Source organism: Pituophis catenifer, unplaced genomic scaffold (genome assembly GCF_029215685.1).
Source record: "Pituophis catenifer annectens isolate HBS135680 unplaced genomic scaffold, rPitCat1.0.hap2 SCAF_2, whole genome shotgun sequence".
NCBI lineage: Eukaryota > Metazoa > Chordata > Lepidosauria > Squamata > Colubridae > Pituophis > Pituophis catenifer.
In genome coordinates, this window is record NW_027256882.1 from 24,899,393 (window position 1) to 24,922,682 (window position 23,290).

The 23,290-nt window shown below is 48.9% G+C and overlaps 1 protein-coding gene across 2 annotated transcripts in view; it reads right to left on the reverse strand.

Annotated features, from left to right (window-relative positions):
- LOC139311825 (zinc finger protein with KRAB and SCAN domains 7-like) overlaps window positions 1–23,290 on the reverse strand; it is a 51,383-nt gene that overhangs the window by 24,421 nt on the left and 3,672 nt on the right. For both annotated transcript variants that reach the window (XM_070936346.1, XM_070936347.1), the window contains exons 2-6: window positions 18,910–19,738; window positions 11,158–11,224; window positions 8,835–8,920; window positions 5,241–5,334; window positions 3,249–3,356 (exon numbers count right to left, since the gene is read on the reverse strand). In XM_070936346.1, the coding sequence (XP_070792447.1) occupies window positions 3,249–3,356; window positions 5,241–5,334; window positions 8,835–8,920; window positions 11,158–11,224; window positions 18,910–19,599 (1,045 nt within the window). In that variant the 5' untranslated portion in view covers window positions 19,600–19,738. The remainder of the gene's footprint in view (window positions 1–3,248; window positions 3,357–5,240; window positions 5,335–8,834; window positions 8,921–11,157; window positions 11,225–18,909; window positions 19,739–23,290) is intronic.

Here is a 23,290-nt window from a genome sequence, read left to right on the forward strand (position 1 = left end):
GCCAGGGAACTGATTGATGCCTGGGAAATGGGGACCCTTATCAGTCAATTGAGTGCTGATTTACTATAAGTTTCTCAAGTACCATATTTTTTGGATTATAAAATGCACCAGACTATAAAACACACCTTAATTTTTGGGAGGAAAACAAGAAAACAATTCTGCCTCTACCTACCAGCATCAGAATCAGCGGCATCCTCACTTCCACTCAGATTTTGATAACGAGTAGCACGGATCTATCCGTTTAAAACAAACCCTATCACTCTACGCGCATTTAACTGGAGTGGCTGGGATGGGGGATGATTTTCATGGGGGCAGAAGAGGGACTTGGCACCGAAGGCTGCACTCTCGAGACGCCCCCGTCTTCCTACCTATAGCCATAGGCGTTGAAAGCCTGGCTTTCTTGGAGCAAGGCCCCATAGAGATACAGCACTTCAGTCCTCCTGGACACTGCCATCTCGTAAACATGGTGCTGGGCTTCCCGGAAAGCCCCCTGCGCCTTTGCTGCCTCAGTCAAAGTCTGATTCCGGAAGCGGCCCGGGGAAGCGCAGAGGTCGGGACTTGGTTGACGAAGCAGGCGCTGTGCAGGGGGCGTAAGGCAAGGCGCTGCCACCCGAAACACTGTTACCATGATCTCCGCTATCTGGAGATCTCAGCTCCAAAAAAAAAAGGGCGTGCGGAGGCAAAAAAGAGCATCGCATTTTCGGGCGGTTCCATGTAGTTTCAATGGGGCGATTGAAATGATCCGTTTCGGGTGGTCAAAAGGCCAAGCGGCTGTAGGGAGCTGAGACATTTATCCTTCACGGTACCTCCCCAGCTGCTCATGCAGTTCAGTTTAAGAGGGCAAAGGGGGGGGGGGGAGAACCAACCTTGACTGCGGATGGAGCCCCTCTGGGCACAAAGACCGTTTGGGAGAAGGTGGCTGAGGAGGGAGGCGTGCAGGCGCAAGGGAAGGCGCAAGGGCGGGCGGGGGGGGGGAGGGGGACTGCAGGAGAAGGAGCCCTTCTCCCCTTCTTCCAGTAACAGGAGTATGTGTCTTCTCAACGTGCCCAGAGTTTTCTTCTTCCCCTTTAACCCATTTTTTCCAGCAAGCCGGGCTGGCTTAAGAAGAAATTTTAAATGTTTTAATTGGTTTGTGATTTTTAATTTTTGGGCCAAATTTATATAGATTTTAATTGTTTTTTAATATTTGTATTTCATGTTCTTAATTCTGGCTGTACACCGCCCTGAGTCCTCAGGCAGAAGGGCGGTATATAAATTGGAAATAAAATAAAATAAAATAAAATAAAATAAAATAAAATAAAATAAAATAAAATAAAATAAAATAAAATAAAATAAAATAAAATAAAATAAAATAAAATAAAATAAAATAAAATAAAATAAAATAAAATAAAATAAAATAAAATAAAATAAAATAAAATAAAATAAAATAAAATAAAATAAAATAAAAAAATAAAATAAAATAATAAAATAAAATAATAAAATAAAATAAAATAAAATAAAATAAAATAAAATAATAAAATAAAATAATAAAATAAAATAATAAAATAAAATAATAAAATAAAATAAAATAAAATAATAAAATAAAATAAATAAATAAAATAAAATAAAATAAAATAAAATAAAATAATAAAATAAAATAAAATAAAATAATAAAATAATAAAATAAAATAAAATAAAATAAAATAAAATAAAATAAAATAAAATAAAATAATAAAATAAAATAAAATAAAATAAAATAAAATAAAATAAAATAAAATAAAATAAAATAAAATAAAATAAAATAAAATAAACCACTGAGAGCACTGAGTCCTTCCAGGGTCTGCCTGGAAGCAGCTCCAGGAGTTCTGACGGCTGCCTTCACAACTTGTGCGAGCAGACTTCTCCTTAACCTCCCGAGATTTCTGCCACCATGGCTGCTGTGCAGCATACGGTGAGGGTGGTTTGTGCAGACCACCTGCAGGCTTCGGGTGTGCTAAGTGGGTTTGCATCTTCAAGGAACTGGTGGCTTGCTGGGAGCTGCGCAAGAGGTATAAGGCAAAGTGCTGCCACACTGTTACCGCGATCTCCGCTGCCTGGAACCGCCCGAAAACGCAATGCTCTTTTTTTGCCTCCGCACGCCCCGTTTTTGAAGCGGAGATCTCCAGGCAGCGGAGATTGTGGCAACAGTGTTTTCGCGTGGCAGTGCCTTGCCTTATGCCCCCTGCACAGCGCCCGCTTCACCAACTGAGTCCCGACTTCCGTGCTTCCCCAGGCCGCTTCCGGAATCAGGCTCCGACCGAGGCAGCAAAGGCACAGGGGGGTTTCCGGGAAGCCTGGCACCGTGTTTACGAGATGGCAGCGTCTAGGACTGTGATGGTGAACCTATGGCACGTGTGCCACAGGTGGCACGGGGAGCCATATTGGTGGGCATGCGAGTGTTGCCCTAGCTCAGCTCCAGCGCGCATGCGCGTACCGGCCAACTGATTTTCAGGCCTTCCACTCCCACCGGAAGTCTGGAAACTGGCTGTTTCCGGCCTGTGGAAGGCCTCCGGGGGGATGGAGAAGGCTTTTTTTTGCCCTCCCCAGGCTCCTAGAAAGCCTCTGGAGCCTGGGGAGGGGGAAAAAACGGGCCTACCGTGCCCACCATGCCATCACGTGTCAAAAGCAGAGGGAAGTGGGGGGGGGTCACGTGCACATGCGCGGGAGGGCGGGGCGCATTGAATTATGGATGTGGGCACCCGCACCCGCGACCCCCCACGCTTTTGGCACGCGATGGCAAAAAGGTTAGCCATCACTGGTCTAGGAGGACTGAAGTGCTGCGTCTCTATGGGGCCTTGCTGCGAGAAAGCCAGGCTTTCAACGTCTACGGCTATAGGTAGGAAGAAAGGAGCGTCTCGAGAGTGGAGCCTTCGGTGCCAAGTCCCTCTTGTCTTATAGTCTGAAAAATACGGTACTTAGGAGGCATCCGCTTGGCAGCACAAGGAAACAACAGCCAATGATTCAATAGCTGGCCATCAACACACCAATCAGCAACTAAAAAGCCCCACACAACCAGGCACCATATAAATACCACACTGGAGAGACATTCCCTATGGATAGGCTCAGAAAGCTTGGAAGACTAAACCTCTGGTCCCGGTAACCGACCCAGACTGGATCCTGCCATTCATTCACACAGCCTTAATATTCCCAGGGATGTATCTTGAATTTATACATTGTTTTCATTTTTTTAACTCGCATCACTGTTTAACTTGCATAACATACACACTTACCAAACAGGGCGTCAGGAATTTGGTCCCCGTGTTCAGGCCTTTCCTGGAAGGTGGCTTGTGGTTGATCAATTTGGGAGTCGACTTCGGGTGTAGGAACCAGGAGTCCTTCTGGTGGAAAAACAGGCAAAGGGGGAGAAAGAGAACAAACAGATAGGGAGTCAGGATAACTGAGAATAATTCTCCTCCCATCTGAAAGGAAATAACGTTTTAAGACTCCTGGCCTAAAAGACTTCAGTGTTTGGGAAAGTCCAAGATAGATAAAGATAAAGGTAAAGGTTCCCATTGCAAATATGTGCTATTCATTCCCGACTCTAGGGGCCGGTGCTCATCTCCGTTTCAAAGCCGAAGAGCCAGCGCTGTCCGAAGACGTCTCCGTGGTCATGTGGCCGGCATGACTAAACACCAAAGACGCACGGAACGCTGTTACCTTCCCACCAAAGGTGGTCCCTATTTTTCTATTTGCATTTTTTACGTGCTTTCGAACTGCTAGGTTGGCAGAAGCTGGGACAAGTAACAGGAGCTCACCCCGTTACGCGGCACTAGGGATTCGAACCGCTGAACTGCCGACCTTTCGATCGACAAGCTCAGCGTCTTAACCACTGAGCCACCGCGTCCCTGTCCAAGGTAGATAGGGCTCCTCTAAATCTCTGGAATACTAGACAACTGATTCTGGAATTAACGACAACAACAGGATTTGGTAGACGCACCAATCGTTGCTAAAAACAATACAAGTAGTCCTTGACTTACAACGGTTCATTTAGTGACCGTTCAACAGCACTGAAAGAAGTGACATGACCATTTTCCAGAGTTACAAATTTTGCAGCATCCGCATGACCATGTGACCAAAATTCAGACACTTGGCAACCGATTCATATTTACGACTTGCTGTGTCCTGAGGTTATGTGATCCCCTTTTGCGATCTCCTGACAAGCAAAGTCAATGGGGAAGCCAGATTCACTTAACAAACGAGTTACTAATTTATCAACGGCAGTGATTCACTTAACAACTGTGGCTAGCAAAGTCGTAAAATGGGGCAAGACTCTCTTCACAAATGTCTCTCTTAACAACAGAAGTTTTGGGCTCAATTGTGGTTGTTAAGGACTCCCTGTGCTGTCAAGATGCTTTGAAACTGGAATGCCCCAAACTCCAAGTTGGCACTAGTTTATCAGAGCCTTCAACATACAGAAACAGCATATAGGTAATCCTTGATTTATGACCATAATAGGGCCAGACTATCACAGTCATAAATCTTAGGTTGTAAAACCAGGATCAGAATGGAATGGGACAACTTGCCACGACCAATTCAGCACAGGACAACTCACTGTGGGACAATTCAATAATTCAATTTAATGATTAAAAATAATTTTAGAATTATTTTTAATTTCTGTCATTCACATTTCATTTTGTCCCTCCTTTGGCACCCTTTCTTTAATGATTCTTCGATATTAGTGTAACTCTTGTCCCGTGTCAAATTGGCCACGGCGAATATGGTTTAATACACTTTTTCTCAATCAGTGAGTTTAAGAGGGGTGGGCTCAGTGGTGAAATCCAAATTTTTTTACTACCGGTTCTGTGGGCATGGCTTGGTGGGCGTGGTGTGGCTTGGTAGGCGTGGCGGGGGAAGGATATTGCAAAATCTCCATTCCCACCCCACTCTGGGGCCAGCCAGAGGTAGTATTTGCCGGTTCTCTGAACTACTCAAAATTTCCGCTATCGGTTCTCCGAACTGCTCAAAATTTCTGCTACAGGTTCTCCAGAACCTGTCAGAACCTGCTGGATTTCACCCCTGGTGGGCTTCAACTCCCAGAATTCCCCAATCATGCTTGCTGGGGAATTCTGGGATTTGAAGTCCACACTTCTTAAAAGTTACTGAGGTAACTTGCTTAACACTGTCTTAAGGCCACTCTGACACCCTTCTCAATGCATCTAGCCATGTGTGAACTCTTGGAAAGCAAACGTGGGCCTGAGTATAACAAGATGAAAGATACTCACCCAAAGCACTGGAGCTGCCGCCACTCCGATGCATGACTTCCCAGTGTAAGGGCTTCTGATCAAGACCCAATTCCTCCTTCACACGTACAGGCTCCTGAAAGAGGGAGGAACGCCAGGTTCAGTTCTCTCAAGCATCTTCTTAAAAGACACATTTGGCACAGGAATTTGTCTTCTGACTAGCATGGAACTGACAATTAGAACGCAATTTCAATTTCATCCAGAAGCAGAGTCAGTATGTAATACTAATAACAGAATAACAGAGTTGGGAGGGATCTGCTAGTCCAATCCCCTGCTCAGGCAGAAAACCCTATACCAGTGATGGCAAACCTTTTAGAGACCGAGTGCCCAAACTGCAACCCAAAAACCACTTATTTATCGCAAAGCGCCAACACGGCAATTTAACCTGGATAATGTTTTACTACCTAAAATAATGATAAGCAACGCAGAGTTCAGAGTTCTAAGAGAAGCATGATAAATGCACTTTTATGCCCCTTCATTTTTTTTCAGCTTTTGAAATATTACGTTTAGCAACAATATCATTTCTCTTTCCCTCCCTCTCTTTCTCTCCCCCCCTCCCTCTCTCTTTCCCTCCCCCCCCCACTCTTTCTTTCTCTCTCTCTTTCTCTCCCTCCCTCCCTCTCTCTCTCTCTCTCTGCCCGCAGCGGGAGAAACACAATGTAGCTGGGCTGGGGCAACGGTGCACGTGCCCATAGAGAGGGTTCTGAGTGCCACCTCTGGCACTTGTGCCATAGGTTTGCCACCATTGCCCTATACTATTTCAGACAAATGGTTGTCTAGTCTCTTCTTAAAAACTTCCAGTGTTGGAGCATTCACAGCTTCTGGAAGCAAGTCGTTCCACAGATTAATTGTTCTGTCAGGAAAGTTCTAGGTAGCTTCCCTCCTTGATTAGTTTCCACCAGTTGCTTCTTGTCCTGCCTTCAGGGGCTTTGGCGAATAGCTTGACTCCCTCTTCTTTGTGGCAGCCCCTGAGATATTGAAACGCTGCTATCATGTCACCCCTAGCCCTTCTTTTCATTAAACTAGACATACCGAATTCCTGCTGAAGGTGTCTTTCCCCATTTATACAGGGAGTCAGCACACACCCCATGAGTTGTTCTAATTCTATTATATGTCACCCATATGTGTCGGGGTAGGCTAAATCCTGGAGGTATACTACTAGGACTGATATGCTCGGAGACATCTTGGGGGGAACAGCTATTCCACGCCTCCATCCACTTTTGTGTGGTGTTCTGATGATCGGCTATCAACTTACGTGCTGTCAAGATTGGTGGATTTCTTGACTTTAATCGGCATCTTAAGAGATCAGGAATGTATGTATGGGTAGAGAGGAATTTAACAGGATCTTACTATTCTCCCGAACGAGAACTTCTTGTCATCGTAAGTGCGGGGCGAGTATGTGACTAAGAACTGGTAACCAGTAACTAGGTGTAGATTTTATGCACCCAGTAATTAGCCTCATCGTATGGTTAAGTTGAATATCAATAAGTCCTGTATGTGAGCTGTTTATCCATGTGATTGCGGGGCCCCTCGACAGACTATCCAGCATATAGTGAGGGAATGCCCTAACAGAAGGTATCCAGGAGATTCTAGGGACTTCCTCTGCATAACAACGGCAGCTACTGACTGGATCTCCAAACTCGACATTAAACTTTGAAATGTTATTTCTGTTTTCCTTTTAGGTTTTCTTACTGCTTTTTTATTGTTTTAATTGTTTTTAACCTGTAAAAATGAAGTGTTTTAATACTGTGTGTGACCAGCCATACGCTAAATAAATAAATACTGAATTCCTGCAACCATTCTTGGTATGTTTTAGCCTCCAGTTCCCAAATCATCTGTTGATGCTCTGCTCTGCACTCTTTCTGCGGTCTCAACATCTTTTTTACATCATGGTGTCCAAAACTGGATGTAGTACTCCAAGTGTGGCCTTACCAAGGCATTATAAAGTAATACAAACACTTCACATGACCTTGATTCTATTCCTCTGTTTATGCAGCGTAGAACTGCGTTGGCTTTTTTGGCAGTGTTGTGACTCCGACCCCCGAGCCTGTCTTATCGGAGGGAGAAGGCTCTGAAAGTGAAGGAGAGGAGTTGGCCAGGCCTCCCTCTCCAGGACCCTCCTCTCTGGCAATGCCTCAGGTGTCTCCCAAAGGAGAAGAAATTGGCCAGGAGCCAGGTATCGCCGAGCAGTCGCAGTCGGACAGTGATGGAGATAAGTCTTGGCTGGATCCACGCCAGCATCAGAGAGACAAGCGCACGCAGCAGAAAAGAAGGCGTGCCAGAGATTAAGCTGAGTCACTGGACCACACCCCACAGGGGATAAAAGGGGGTGTGGTGGCCATTCAGGCTCTGTGACGGACTAAACTAAACAACTAGCAAGTTGCATTGTATCTCTGAAACTACATTATCTGCCTGCCTTGGATTTAATACGGACTGGACTTGACAATTCTGTGGCTTTGTGTATTTGTTTTGGTTTATCTGACGGAGGAGGAACACCTCCCTCTGTGAGTAAAATTCTTGGCAAGCAGCTACTGGGTTGCTGCCAATCCTGTTATCGAAGGAATTTATTGTCTGCAAGTTTTATTTAACCCCTGGCTGACTGTTCGTGTGCGTGTGTGAGACGGGGACAGAACAGGCAGCTGCTGCACACTGCTGGCTCATATTTAAATGGTTGTCCACTAGGACTCCAAGATCCCTCTCACAGTCACCACTATTGAGCAAGGTACCACTTATATTCTACCTATATAGGTTTTTCTTTTCTAAATGTAGAACTTTACTTTTTTTCCCCATTGAATTTCATTTTGTTAGAACTTCTAGAACAGGGGTGTCAAACTTGTGTAGTCACGGCCTTGTCATGTGACCTATCGGGACTTTCCTTCGCTAAACCGGGCATGGGCGTGGCAAGTGACACATCAAGCCTGCGAGTTGAACAGCCCTGTTCTAGAATCAGTTTAACATGGCTTTATATTTTTAGAGATCAACTTGGCTGCCAGACTGTTTACCAAATGAACTTTATGCTCTAGTGAGCTTTAGCACAATGTGCCAAATGATTTGAAGATCATTTTCTTCCAGAGAAAATTGGTCATTGTTTCAGTCTGGGAGACAAAAGAAATCTGACTTCAGAAGCTTCTTCAAACTTGGTACCCACTTCATTTGGAAGATCTAACCCCTTTCTGCAATGGTGACTCATCATCACGAGAACCTCCATTTTGTCTGACTTTGTTTTAAGGTAGAGGTGGGGAACGATGGCCCCTTTATGACTTGTGGACTTCAACTCCCAGAATTCCTGAGCCAACATGGGGGACGATGACCCCTTTAGGACTTGTGGCCTTTAACTCCCAGAATTCCTGAGCCATCCACTGGGAGTTGAAGTCCACAAGTCATAAAAAGACCATCATTCTCCACCTCTGTTTTAAGACTAGTCTAGGTTCCCTTCTTGTCATTATCAACATTATTAATAATTCTCATTAATTAGGAAATCCATAAATCACACCTTTATTTTTTTTTTCCATTTTCAGTCAAAAGTCCATCTTTTTTTTTCAGGCAGTTGGTAAAATCCATACTGAGTCAACATACCTCAGTGGTTCCAGTCTCAGCCATTTCCAGTCCAGCTGTTGATGGGTGGCCTAAGACCGAGTTCCTTGTGGGTGTCATTTCACTGGCTGTGAAACAGAAGAAGAGAAGTTGAGAAAGGGATCCAGGATTTAGCTTTCGCTGCCCTCTTAGAACGCCAATACATTAAACACTTTGGCTCATCAGTGCTATCTTCATTGGCATATAATTTTTATTAGAAATTCTGACATAAGTAAAAGATAAACATAACATACAGGGAAAAATTAAGTAGAAAAAAGGGACAGAAAAGTGCAAAGAACAGTAAAAAATGATATCCAGGTAGTCCTCGGCTTACAACAGTTCATTTAGAGACCGTTCAAAGTCACAACGGTGCTGAAAAAAGTGACTTATGACCATTTTTCACACTTATGATCGTTGCAGCATCTCAACGGTCTCAGGATCAAAATTCAGATCCTTGACAACTGACTCATATTTAGGGCGGTTGCAATGTCCAGGAATCTTTTGCGAGCTTCTGCCCAGCAAAGTCAATGGGGAAGCCAAATTCACTTAACAACCATGTTACTAACTTAACAACTTCAGTGATTTCCTTAACAACCGTGGCCAGAAATGTTGTAAAATGGGGCAAAACTCACTTAACCAATGTTCCATTTAGCAACGTAAATGTTTGTGGTCGTAACTCGACTACCTGCGGTGACTTCCGATCTTTTTTATATCTGTTACAACCCTCCTCCCTCATTACATTTTATTTATTAAATTTATTCGCCCCTTATTTCGCCATGGGGTGGCTGTAGGTCAGTGATGGCTAACCTTTTCCGGACCGAGTGCCCAAAGCACACGCATGCCCGAACCTCCAAAATGCAACGCGCGGCTCCTGCGCATGTGCCCCGCCTCCTGCACATGCAGCCCCCACATGCAGCCCCTGCCCCTGTGTTGTAAATCAGAGGTCCAGGCTTTTGCTCTGTTCCAAGATGTCTCTCTCGCTCTCCCCGAGAGCTTTATTTTTATACAGTTTTACACAGGCAGATAAAAGGCAGGCAAGCAACAGTGTTCTAATTGGACAAATTATTCACCCTCCTCTCGAGATGCCATCCTCTGAAGGTGAAATGGTGAAATAATCCAGATCAGAGCCAAAATGAGATAAACAGGCAAGATTTTTTTTTTTTTAATTTGATTTATATGCCGCCCTTCTCCGGAGACTCAGGGCGGCTTACAATGCGTTAAGCAATAGCCTTCATACTTTTGTATATTTATACAAAGTCAGCTTATTGCCCCCATAAACTGGGTCCTCATTTCACCTACCTTAGAAAGGATGGAAGGCTGAGTCAACCTTGAGCCTGGCGAGATTCAAACCAGCAGAAAAGATTCACAGAGCATGAGCTAAGGCAGTGTGCTGCTCTTAGCAGGCACTACGAACTTTGACCTACCTCTACATCCCTGCGCATGCTGACCCCCCGCACCTGACCTGCCCCCACCCCACGCATGCGCAGCAGAGACCCTATGACCAGCTGGCTGGCGGGAGGTGCGTGCACATGTGCGGCGGAGCTGAACTGGGCTGATGGCTCACATGCCTAGAGAGAAGGTGCTGCGTGCCACCTGCGGCACGTGTGCCCTAGGTTCGCCGTCATGGCTCTAGGTTCCCTTCTTCTTCTATCAATACTTTTTAATTAGCAAATCCATAAATCGGCAATTTAATTTTTTCCCCCATTTTCAGCGAAAGGGCCACAATGGATTTACATGGTCAGGGTTATTTTCTTTTCAGTCAGTTGGTGTGGGCATATTTTATGCACAACCGGTTTGTGGTCTGGGCATAAATCCACCAACAGGCACACCCACTAGGAAAACAAACAACCCAAGCTGATAAACGAAGCTACTGACTTTTATGTACAGGTTAGCCCTCGATTTACGACAGTTCGCTCAGCGACCGTTCAAAGTTACGACGGCACTGAAAAAAGGGACTTATGACCGTTTTTCGGAGTTGCGGCCTTTTGCAGCATTCCCCACGATCACGTGATCAAAACTCAGATGCTTGGCAACTGTTTCATACTTAGGACCGTTGCAGTGTCCTGCGGTCATATGATCCCCTTTTGCAACCTTCTGACAAGCAAACTCAATGGGGAAACCAGGTTCGCTTAACAACAGTGTCATTTAACCACCACGGTGATTCACTAAACCACTCTGGCGAGAATGGTTGTAAAATGGGGGGGAAGTGTACTTAACAAACGTCTCACTTGACAGAAATTTTGGGACCAATTATGGTCGTAAGTCGAGGACTGCCTGTAATTCCTTCCCCGACCAACCAATTTCCCCCCTCCCCCTTTCAACTGACCTCCAGGGTTGTAGTGCTGCCTCCCCTCTGGGTCCAGGGAACTAACTGAGACCTCTGGCAAAGGAGCCTAAAAAGGACAAAGAACGAGCTGTAAATAACTTCCCCGCTGCATTTTCTGCTTTTTCAGCAATGGTCAGCAATGAAAACATTACATTGGGATTGATTACCGTATTTTTCGGAGTATAAGATGCACCGGAGAATAAGACGCACCTACCTTTTTTGGTGAGGAAAACAAGAAAAGAAATCTGCCTCTGCCTCCCAGAAATTTTGCCTCTTTGTAGCAAACAGCCTGCTTTACTTTCATTTTCGTTTTCAGCATAGCTTGACAAGGAAAAAAAAATCTGCTCCAGCAATTTACCTCTTTGTAGCAAGCTGCAGAGCCCTGCATAAACCAGCTGAGAGCAAATCAGCTGAGTGCCGGGAGGCCGATCCAATCAACTTGTGCTAATTAGGCTGTGCTGAAGCTGAAAGGAGCTGTTTTTTTCTTGCTGTTTGCTTGCAAGGATTTAACTGCTGCGAGGCAGAGGCCAAAGGGTGGGGACTAGTGGGTAGGCTGGGCTACATTCGGTGTATAAGACGCACCTAAAATTTCACCCCCTTTTAGGGGGGGAAAAAGGTGCGTCTTATATGCCAAAAATACAGTAATATGGACCAGGTGCATGCAATTCTTCACTTGGTTACTGAATTCATCTTTTTTCCCTGGGGTTCACATGACGTTACAGGTGCTAAGCAAGCTTAAAGCTAACAAGACTGAATTCACTGGGCAAACACAACCAGCCAAGTCTCCTTAACTCATAAACCTGGATGAGGGTGAAGGTTCGTTCTCCGACTTGTGAGTTGGGTTTCCAAACGTTTCATTATCAGGGCCAGGTAACATCTTCAGCGGAGTTTAGGCAGGGGTGAAACGTAAAATGGACGTTGTCTTACCTGAACGTCCTTTTTCTGGGCGCTGCGTACACTATCCATGCATGGGTTAATCCTTCAGTATTTGGCAACAACTGAGTGAAAGAAACAAAAGGCTCTTCCCCTTTCCGGCCCCCAAGCCACGCCTCTGTTCCCATGATCCCCCAGTCTGAATGTAAGGCGCAGCTAACAAGGAGTCCACAAAGGATATTTTATCAAACTCAACTTTATTAACACCAACTTGAAACAAGGGCCGGTAAAAGGAAACCAGACAGTCACAGAGGGAGCAGTCAGCCCAAGAGGGAGGGTTATGGATAGTGTACGCAGCACCCAGAAAAAGGACGTTCAGGTAAGACAACGTCCATTTTCCTGTGCGCTGCTCCCACTATCCATGCATGGGATATACCCAAGCTCAAATTCCCTGGGCGGGAGGCTGACTGTCTCCACAGTTGTCCTCAGACACCACTTTCTGAAGTACTCTGCGGCCAAAGGACGCCTCAGCGGAGTTGTACACATCGATCTTGTAGTGGCGAATGAACGGCGTGAGGGACGACCAGGTCGCTGCCCTACAGATGTTCACTACCGAGGCTTGAGTGGCCCAGGCCGCCGACGTGGCTGCACTGCGGGTAGAGTGGGGGAGGATTCTGCCCGGTGCCGGTCTGGAGCTTGAATCGTAGGCCATCGCAATGCAGGCCTTGATCCATCTGCTGACCGTGGCTGCTGATACCTTCCGACCCATGGACCTCGGACTAAAGGAAACCAGGAGGCCCTCGGTGCGGCGGAAGGGCTTGGTCCGGCGGATGTAGATGCGGATAGCGCGTCGGACGTCCAGCATGTGCCACCTCTCTTCCCTGGCATCTCGAGGTGAGGGACAGAAATCTGGTAGGATGAGTTCCTGGGCCCGATGGAACCACGAGTTGACCTTCGGGATGAACGCCGGGTCCAGCCGCAGGGTCACTGTGGATTCACGAAATATGCATAAGTCCTTGCGGACTGAAAGTGCCGCTATCTCTGAGACTCTTCTCGCCGAAGTGATCGCCAGCAAGAAGGTCACCTTAAACGAGAGGTACTTGAGAGAGGCTGAGTTTAGGGGTTCGAAGGGGGGTCCGGTCAGTGCCCGCAGAACCAAAGTCAAGTCCCATGACGGGTAACGATGCACTGCAGGAGGTCGAAGGTTTGTGGCCCCATGTAGAAACCCCTTAATGCGCGGGTGGTGCGTGAGCGACTGGTACGGGGGGCAAGCAATGACCGTCGCTAGCGCAGCTGTCTGCCTTCGTAGGGTTGCGGGGGTCAGACCCTTGTCAAGGCCAGCTTGTAGAAATTGCAGGATGTCACGGATATCCGCAGAGGTAGGGTCGGTGTGTTGTCGGGCACTCCAGCGACAGAACGCCTGCCAAGACGCCTCGTAGATGCGGGTCGTAGACGGACGTCTAGCCGCTTGGATGGTGGCCACAACTTCGTCTGGTAGGTTGTCCTTTTTCAGGATGACGCGTTCAAATGCCAGACGGCTAATTGTAGCCACTGGGGCTCTGGGTGCGTGACCTCCCCCTGGCGCAGGATGAGCCGCCGAGGTGGGATCACCCACGGTTGGTCCACGGAAAGTGCCACTAGGTCGGCATACCACGGCCGCCGGGGCCAGTTCGGGGCTACCAGGAGCAGATCGGCCTTCTCCGATATCAGTTTTCGGATGAGGCGGGGGATTAGAGGCACTGGTGGAAACGCGTACAGGAGACCCTCGGGCCACCTGTAGCGCAACGCATCGTGGTCCTCCGCCTGAGGTGTCGGGTAGCGTGACACGAAGCGGGGAAGCTGAGCGTTGGCCGGGGTTGCACAGAGATCTACCACCGGGCTTCCGAAGCGTGAGGCGAGCTCCCGGAACAGTTGTGGGTGGAGCTGCCATTCCGCTTGGTCTATTGTCTATCTGCTGAGCCAGTCTGCTGTGACATTGGATGCCCCTGAGTGGTCCGCCCTGATCGAGAGAAGGTGACAATCTGCCCAGCTAAAGAGATCGGCGGCCTCTCGCATCAGGGTGCGGGATCTTGTGCCCCCCTCTCTGTTGACGTGCGCCTTGGCCGAGATGTTGTCGGTCAGGATTAGAACGTGATGTCCTTGCACCGTCGATTGGAACTCCCGAAGGGCCAGTCTGATCGCCCGAAGTTCCAGGAGGTTGATGCTGCACTGAGTCTCCCGCCGGGACCACTGTCCCGGTGCCACCAGGTTGTGGAGGTGGGCTCCCCACCCTCGAAGGCTTGCGTCGGTGGTGATGATCAGTCGGTCCGGCTCTAGGAAGCTGGACCCCTTGAGAAGCGAAGGCGATGTCCACCACCTGAGGGACTGGCGGACCTGAAGAGTGAGGAGTACTGCCCGTTTGGAGTTGGCCCTGCCTGCTCGCTGAAATGGAAGCAGGAACCACTGCAGAGGTCTCGAGTGTCTGCGTGCCCACGGAACGATGCCGAAGCAGGATACCATCTTTCCAAGAAGGCAGGAGAGATGGATCAGGGCAACTCTCCTCTTCGACAGGATCTGCTGTATCAAAGAGCGGATGCTCTGGACTCTGTCCGGCGATAGGTAAACCTGGCCGCTGGCCGAGTCTATCAGTGCCCCCAGATGAAGGAGTCTGGTGGTGGGCTGCAGATGACTCTTTTCGAAGTTTATGGTGAAGCCGTGGTCCTGGAAGACCTGCAGGACCTTCTTCATGTCTTCGGTGGCCTGCTCTCGAGTGGAGGACAAGATCAGAATGTCGTCCAGGTAGCAGAGCAACCGAATTGGAATGGTTCGAAGCCTGGCCGCTACCACCGCCACCAATTTGGTGAAGGTGCGGGGAGCTGACGAAAGACCGAATGGCATCGCACGGTACTGGTAATGTGTTCCCGCGAATTCGAATCTCAGGAACTGCCTGTGTTCCGGGTGAATGGGCACGTGAAGATAGGCCTCCCGGAGGTCGACCGATTGGAGCAAGTCGCCCTGTCTCACCCCCGCTAGGATAGACTTGAGGGAGTGCATTTTGAACCTGTGGTATTGAACCGACAGGTTTAGCCGTTTTAGGTTTAGTATGCCCCTCCAGCCCCCGGAGTTCTTGGGTACTAGGAAGAGGGTTGAATAGAACCCGGAGCCCCTCTGGGCGTGCGGCACTGCTTCGATGGCATTGACTTCCAGGAGGTGTTCTATCTCCTGCGCCATTAAGTTCCGCTGTTCTGTGGAGCGGGGCATTGGACAGCGGACAAAGCGATGGGGCGGCTGACCGGAAAATTCGATAGACAGTCCCGAACCAGTCGTACGCCTTACCCAGGAGTCCGAGGTTGATCTGGCCCATTGCTGGTGGAAGTGGGTGAGCCTTCCCCCTATGGGGCCTGCGAGCCTGGAGTCATTTCCCTCGTTTGGCTGGCTTCGACCCGGCACCGCGGAAGTTGCGCCTCGGCTGCTGGTTTCGCCCTCGGTCTCGGAACTGCTGCCGGTCCTGGAACCTATCTCCTCCTTGGAATTGGGGACGATGAAAGGAGGACCCCCTGGGTCCCGCGCTGGCACGAAAGGGCTGTTGTAGCGGGTAGGGGGTGTACCGGCGTTCCTGGCGGCGGTAAGTCGACGGGAGGATCTTTCTTTTGTCCTTCCCCTCCACTAGCAACGGATCCAGAGCGGCGCCAAAGAGCTCCGGGGCTTTGTAAGGCGCGGCTGCCAATTTCCATTTTGCTTTGAAATCGGCCTTCCAGGGCCGGAGCCAGAAGAGTCTTCTAGCCGAAAGGGTTGAAGCTAGAGTTCTCGAGGCAAATTTGGCTGCGTTCAATGAGCTGTCGGCTGAGTATTCAGTGGCGGCTATTATCTTGTTTATATCCTGCTGGAGCCTGGTGTCCTCAGGGGGTAGTCTGTCCTGCAGGTGCCGGAGCCAAATAAGCGACGCACGGTTGAAGAAGGACGTTGCCGTTGCGGCTCTGATTGCCCAGCCCGCTGCCTGATGTGCCTTTCGGAAGGCCCCCTCCATCCTCTTTTCCTCCGCCTTGAGAGAGTCGAGAGGGTCGGTGGAGATCAGGGCGCCGGAGGACAATGCTGCCACAGGCTGGTCGACCGTAGGGAGCGTTAGGAGGTCCTCTAGCTCTGGGGCTGCACAGTAGAGCTTCTTGTCCAGGTTGCTGGGTGTGGCCAGGGAAGCTGGTTGTCCCCAGGGGTTCTGGATGACCTCCATAAACAGCTGAGGGCATGGGATGAAATCCCTCTGCGGCTTTGATGAGTTGAAAAGCGCGTCGTGCGGGCCCGCTGCCGGTGGGGCGGCAGCTGGGACATCCCCTGGCACTCCAAGATTGGTTGTAAGTCGAGCCTTGTGGAGTAGAGACTTGAACAAGGCTGGGCGGAAGAGGCCAGTAAATGCCAGTGTGTCAGGCGCTAGACCCTCATCCTCTGATAACTCCATCTCCTCAGGCCCCTCCTCTGCTTGGTCTGATTCCTCCGAAGAGGAGTCCTGCCCTCGCCTGGGTTGAGGATGGGGCTGGGGTTGGTGGCGCCGCGACTGGCTCGGGGCGGCTTGGACTGGAGCCTGCGACGACTGCTGCAGGGTTGCGCTGAAGAACGAGGAGAGTGCGGCCGAAAACATGGCCTGGAAGTCCAATGGGGGAGCTATCCCGGCCCCCCCTTGGGGAAGCGGGTTAGCGCTTGGCGACGGACTGGATGCCTCCCTGGCCCGATGATGATGATGTGCAGGAAGGAGGGTGGATGAGGCCTCTGCTGCGAGCCCCGTGCCTGCCTCTGGGCGAGGTGTGCTGCGGCCAGACCTGGGCACATCGGGAGTTCTTGGGGTCACTGCAATGTCGGATACAGTTGAGATCCCCAATTCCATGCCTCTAGGGGAAGCATGCACTGAATCCAAGGTCGCGGGCTCCCTGGATGGTGATCCTGCCAGTGCCCTCTGAGCCTTCTCCCACTGTCTCTCGAGAGCGTTGTGCCTCCTTAACGCATCTCTGTCCTGAAAAGGCAAGGCTCCTTCTGAAGCAGCTCTGCTGGTGGCGCTCGTATGCCTCTTTTTGGATTTCTTCTTGCCCCCTTTACTGCTTTTGTGAGGGGGGCTAAGTTCCAATTCCATATCCGAAGAAGGAGGGGAGTGTGGCATGGCTGAGGTTTGAGAGCGCTGGGCAGACCCCCTGTTGCTGCACTCCGCCACCAGAGGGCAGATCTCTCCAAGAGAGCTCAAGTTGTGCAAAATCTTCTCCTCAGATGGTAGAGGAGGAAGATGCTCCGCCCCCTTGCAGGCGTGGGGGGGGGGGTCTGCAGCCGGGCCGCTGGTCTCTGAAGGTGCCGGCTGGAGAGTCTGCCCAAAATGGCGGCCCGCAGGTCCACCAATATGGCGCTGGCACGTGGCTCCGCTGTGCCCGACTCTGGCAACGGTCTTACAATGGCGGCCCGAGGGTCCAACCAGATGCCGTGCGACTCCCCTGTGCAGGGGAAGGCTGCTGAGGTGTCTGGCGCTTTCCTCTCCCTCGCGCTAGCGCCAGCAGGTAGCTCAGCAACGGCGGCTCGATTGGGACTGCGTGGGCGGCCGGAGTTTCCAAACCCGCCGCCCAGCTGATGAGCGCGACGCCGCCCGCAGTCCTCTCCCTCGCGTTCCGGTGCCTGCAGCCGATCGAGGGTGTGGGGTGAGGAATCCGATGCCGCTGGCCAGCTGGAGGGGCGCGACTCGCTAGCGGCCGCACCGCACGTGGGGGGATCAATCCGATCTGATAAGGAGCAAGCCGACTGGATTCAGGCTGCAAGGCTCCGCTCCCCCCCCCACCAGCTGGTAGAACGTGCCTCGCGCCGAAGCGCCAGGCACAAGAAAAAAAAGGGGCGCGAAAAAGCAACTATTCAAAATGAAATCAACAAACGCCTAGACGCTGAAGAGAAGGGGAAAGCCCAGACTCTAAGAAATTAAAGAGAAGGAAGGAGCAAAGACCCACAGAAGCACTATACCTGGAAAACCTGTGGAGCTCCAAAAAAACACTTCAGTAGTTGCCAGCAACTGAGTGAAGACTGGGGGATCATGGGAACAGAGGCGTGGCTTGGGGGCCGGAAAGGGGAAGAGCCTTTTGTTTCTTTCACTCAGTTGTTGCCAAATACTGAAGGATTAACCCATGCATGGATAGTGGGAGCAGCGCACAGGAAAATTGGTTACTACCGGTTCTGTGGGCATGGTTTGGTGGTGGTGGGGTTAATGTGACCGGGTGGGTGTGGCCAACTTTTTTTTTTTTAACTTTTAAAAGTATTTTTTTCAACCTCTTCAGCCGAAGAGGTTGCAGGAAAAAAATGCTTTTAAAAGCCTCTGACGATTTTTTTTTTTACTTTTAAAAGCACTTTTTCAACCGACGGCTCAGATGGGAATGGGGGCGGGGGCAGGGATTCTGCCGCCATCGCTACCGGATCGGGTGATCCGGTCCGAACCAGGAGCATTTCACCCCTGAGTTTAGGGGATATCAGGTTTGTCTTCTGTTTATAAGGGCTTCATGGGGTCAGTAGGTCTTGTGATGGGAGAGTCATGTCAGGTATGGGTTTAGTGATGTGAGGGGTCAGGTGTGAGTCACATCAGGTGAGGGGACAGTTGTGGGTCTAGTGATGTGAAGGGTCTTGTGAGGGTCACGTTAGGTGAGGGTCTTGTGAAGAGTCTTGTGAGGGGTCAGGTGAGCATCTTGTGAGGAAGCCTTTTATAAGCAGAAGAACACCAACACTGACAATCTTGGAGAATGAATCTCTACCCTCATCCTACACCTGAGCTACAGATAATCACCAGTATAGCATAATTATTCTGGTTCCAGGATATCCTGAGGACTGGCTACCTCATCTCCCTGCAAAGAGCAACGGAGGGCACTCAGGTCCCAAATGTCCATTCCTTACCTGCCAATCAGAGGTCCTGGGTGCGTGACGATGACCCATCAGGAATTCTTCTGCCAACGCTACCATCTCGACGCAGTCCTTCGGCCCGCATTCCCGCACCCAGTTCTGGGCTTCGGCGGGCAGCATTCCCAGAAGCTGTTCTTGGATGATCATCTCTAGGATCTGCTCCTTGGTGTGACTCTCAGGTTTCAACCACTGGCGGCAAAGATCCTGGAGTTGGCTATACACCCTGCGGGGTCCTTCCAGCTCCTGGTAGCAGCACTGCCGGAAATGCTGGCGTTTCATTTCCATACGGAAAGCATCCGCTCGCAGGATGGCGGCCTTCACCTTTGCGTAGTCGCTCCTATCCCGGGCATCCAGTCTCAAGAAGGATTGCTCCATTCCTACCCGCAAGGCTGGCAGCAACTGGCGCACCCATTCTTCTCGGGGCCACTGGCAAGCTTCGGCCACTTGTTCGAAGGCCATCAGAAAGGCCCGAGTGTCATCCCAGGGAGCCATATCAGTTAACTGGAGGCTTCCCCACCCCGTGTTGGCGGGTTGCAGCGTGTTCAGAAATTCCTGCCACTGGGCTTCCCACTGCTGGGGTAAAGCCGGTTCTGGCTGTTGGTTTGGCTGCCTTGGCCCCCCTTTAAAATACATCACCTGGACAATGCGCGGGACTTTTCCTGGGCCTTCCAAACCCTTTTCCATGGTTTTGTGCCTTGCCCTGAAATGGAGAGGCGGGCCTTGCAGCTCCTGGGGCGGTTTTGGCGTCTTTTGAAGTTTTCAGGGTTTTTGGTTCTTTCTTCCAAGGAACCCCATAAAGGGGAAAGGAAGTGTGGAGGACTTTCTGGAAGACAAATAAAAAAGACAGCCTGTCAGGATGAGAGAGCAAGAGGGAGAGAGGGAGGGAAGGAGGGGAGGGAAAGAGAGCAAGAGAGAGGGAGGGAGGGAGAGAATGGGAGAAAGAAAGAGGGAGGGAGGGAAGGAGAGAAAGAGAGGAAAGAAGGAGAGAACGGAAGGGAAGGAGAGCAAGAGAGGGGGAGGGAGGACAGAGAGGGAGGGGAGAGAGGGGGAGAAGGACAGAAGAAAGAAGGAGAGAGGGAGGGGAGGGAAAGAGGGGGTAAGGAGAGAAAGAGAGAGGGAGAGAAAGGAAGACCGAGGGAGAGAGATACAAAAGATTTCTAAAAAGAATTTTTTAAGGCTTGAGAAAAGCAAGAAACTTTTCTATCATGCCTGTGTAACTTGACTCATGTTTTCTCAAATCAGTTGACGCATAACAATTTTAATATTTGGGTTGTGTGGGAATCGGGATAACCACAGGGGGAAAATGATAGGGGTACCTAAAATTCAGAAGACTTTTACAACTCTCCTTTGAGGATGGGGAGGGGGGGGATATTCTATGGAGATTCTCAGTCATCCAGGTCACAGTGGTCCCAAAGATGCTTTTTTTCAAGAGGCAACTGAAAACTTCCATTCCGTACCATCCAGTCAAGAGTTGAAGAAGCTTCTTGGATGAGAAGCTTCTTGGACGAGTCTTTGAAGAAAAAAAACAAGGAAGTCCAATTGCCTCTTGAAAAAAAGCACCTTTGGATGTTTCCCAGCAGATACATCTTTGAAACTGGGCCTGCTGTCTGCCACCTTTTCCAACAAGTTCTCTTTTTTTGAAAGAAGCGACAAATAAAATGAATTAAAGGGCTGGATCTAACCACAGGGCTGGATGCTCCCAATTACCCCCAGCAACCTTCCCTCACTAACATTGGCTTTACACTGTGTTGTGTGCCTTTCTCTAGCGCCTGATTGAGAATGTTTGTTTGATTTGCATTTGTTTCACCAGGTCTGCAAAAATTTGAATTTCTGCAGCTCAGAACCGGTAGCTTCCCTGCTCTGATGCTTCCTCCCAACAATCTCAGTGCCAGAAACACCTGTAAATTTCCAGCTTCTTTTCCTAGTAATGGCAAAGGGATTGTAACGGTCATTAAACCAAGGTGACAGTTGTTAAGCGAACCCATTCATCTGAAGGGGATTCTTTTTGCTGGAGTTTTAAGATTTTACCTGTAGGATGTATGGCATTCAATAACACTGTAAAATGTGCACAACAGCTTGTAAGAAGATTTCCTATTTTTAAGAATGGAAGGCAAAATTTCTAACCTACAAAATTTCTTTTCTCCTTTTGCCAGACCGCAAGTAGAAGTAGCCCTCAACTTACAACAGTTTGTTTAGTGATCGTTCAAACCTACAATTTAGGACCTTTTTTCGCACTTACGACCGTGACAGCATTCCCATGGCCATGTGATTTATTGTATTTTTCGCTCCGTAAGACGCACTTTTTTTTTTCCTCCCAAAAGTGGGTGGAAATGTCTGTGCGTCTTATGGAGTGAATATGGGTGAACGGTGGCGGCAGCAAACGGAGGCAGCGATCCCTGCAAACGGAGGCAGCAGGCCCGGAAGAGGCAGGCTGTTTGCTGCAAGGATGCTACCCAGATGAATACCAGATGGACGCTGGGAGGCAGAGGCAGATTTTTTTTCTTCTTATTTTCCTCCTCTAAACCTTAGGTGCGTCTGACGGTGGCAGTTCCCAAGGTCATGCGATCCCCTTTTGCAACCCTTCCGACAAGCGAAATCAACGGGGAAGCCAGATTCACTTAACGACCAGGTTACTGACTTAAGCAACTGCAGCGATTCACTTAACAACCGTGGCAAGAAAGATCTTAGAATGGAGCAAAACCCGCTTCACAAACATCTCACTTAGCAACAGAAATGTTGGGGTTAATTGTGGTCGTAAGCCGAGGACTACTGTATTTTCAGTTTTTCGGCAGTGAGATTCGTTAAACACAGGCCTATCGTTTCATACATGAATATTTTAATACAGGACATCCCTGGGGTCTGTCAAAATGATGAGCAACCACTATGTTGTGCAAACAAGCAGATTTGCAATGACAACCATTGTATGAAGAGGCAACCGTCCATATCCAACAGCTTACAACGGGCTCTGCAGACACTAATAGCCAACAGGCCAAAAAAAAAAAAGCTTTCAACCCTCGTAAGAGATGTATTAGAAATAAATACTGACTCAATAGGGCTTCTCTTAGACATTACGAATGATGAGATATCATCAAGTTATTTTTTAAAAAAAATATGCCTAAGGAAAGAATTTGACTAATCCCTAAAAATATCCAGGCACTGAATATTTGCAGATGCAAGGTTTACGCCTATCACCCATGGCAGATACCGAGTTTTGTTACGGCAAACAACGCTAGTGGTGTGATTCTGGAGTGTAAAAGAAACACCTCTTATATAGCGGCATTTATAATTTAATGCTAATTCATTGGCATTGGCATCCTTCAGTCTCAAGAGACTATGGTATCGTGCTCTGGGAAGAGGTCCTAAAACAGCATCTAGTGTGACTAAAAAGGCCAATTTGAGAGTGGTAATCCCTTCCACACTGAGGGCAGATACATTCTGTCCCCTGTCCAGCCCCCAGATTTTGCTGGTTCCGGGACTGCCTCTTTGCCTCAGCCTGCCGAACAAGTATCTCTTTGAATTGGAGAAGGCCATGCTGCGTCTTTAGCCTCCAAGCTGAACGATCGGAGGTCAAGCTTTCCCAGTTGTTAATGTCCATTCCCAGGGCCTTTAGGTCCCTCTTGCAGATAACCTTATATCGCAGCTGTGGTCTCCCTCTGAGGCGCTTTCTCTGCACTAATTCTCCATACAGGAGATCTTTCGGAATTAATGCTAATTAGACCCCTGAAAAACAACGAGTAGTCCTCACTTATGACCAGAAGTGTAACAGTTTGTAACAGATTAACAGAGTTGAAAGGGAGTCAAGGGTGCCAAACTCAAGGCCCGCAGGACAGATCTAGCCCGCGGGGTGCTAAAGGACCCTTCCAAGCATCTGAATTTTGATCACATGACCATGGGGATGCTGCAAAGATTGTAACTGTGGAAAAACGGTCATATGTCACTCTTTTCAGTGCCGTAACTTTGAACGGTCACCAAATGAGTTGTTTTAAGTCGAGGACTACCCATAGACAAACCATTGTGACAAAAGAAGGCAAAAATAGTACCAGTAGTAGTAGGCAAACACCTTGGGTGCAATCCCAAAACACCTGGGATTGACCTTGATGTGAAGTTGAACAACTTCACCGTCATAAGCATTGACAAAATCCAGACCAGTCAATTGCAAAAGGCAGCTTGATTTGGAATAGTTTACATCTTGTGAAGATGTAAGCACCCAAAGGTGCCGTTTCAAGGGGCAACTGGACTTTCTGGTTTTTTTCTTTGAAGACGTTTTGCTTCTCACCCAAGAAGCTTCTTCGGCTCTGACTGAATGGTGGGGATGAACACCCTCAAATGGTGAGGGAGTATGAATGGGTTTCCAGAAAAGTTGTAGACTGCAGAA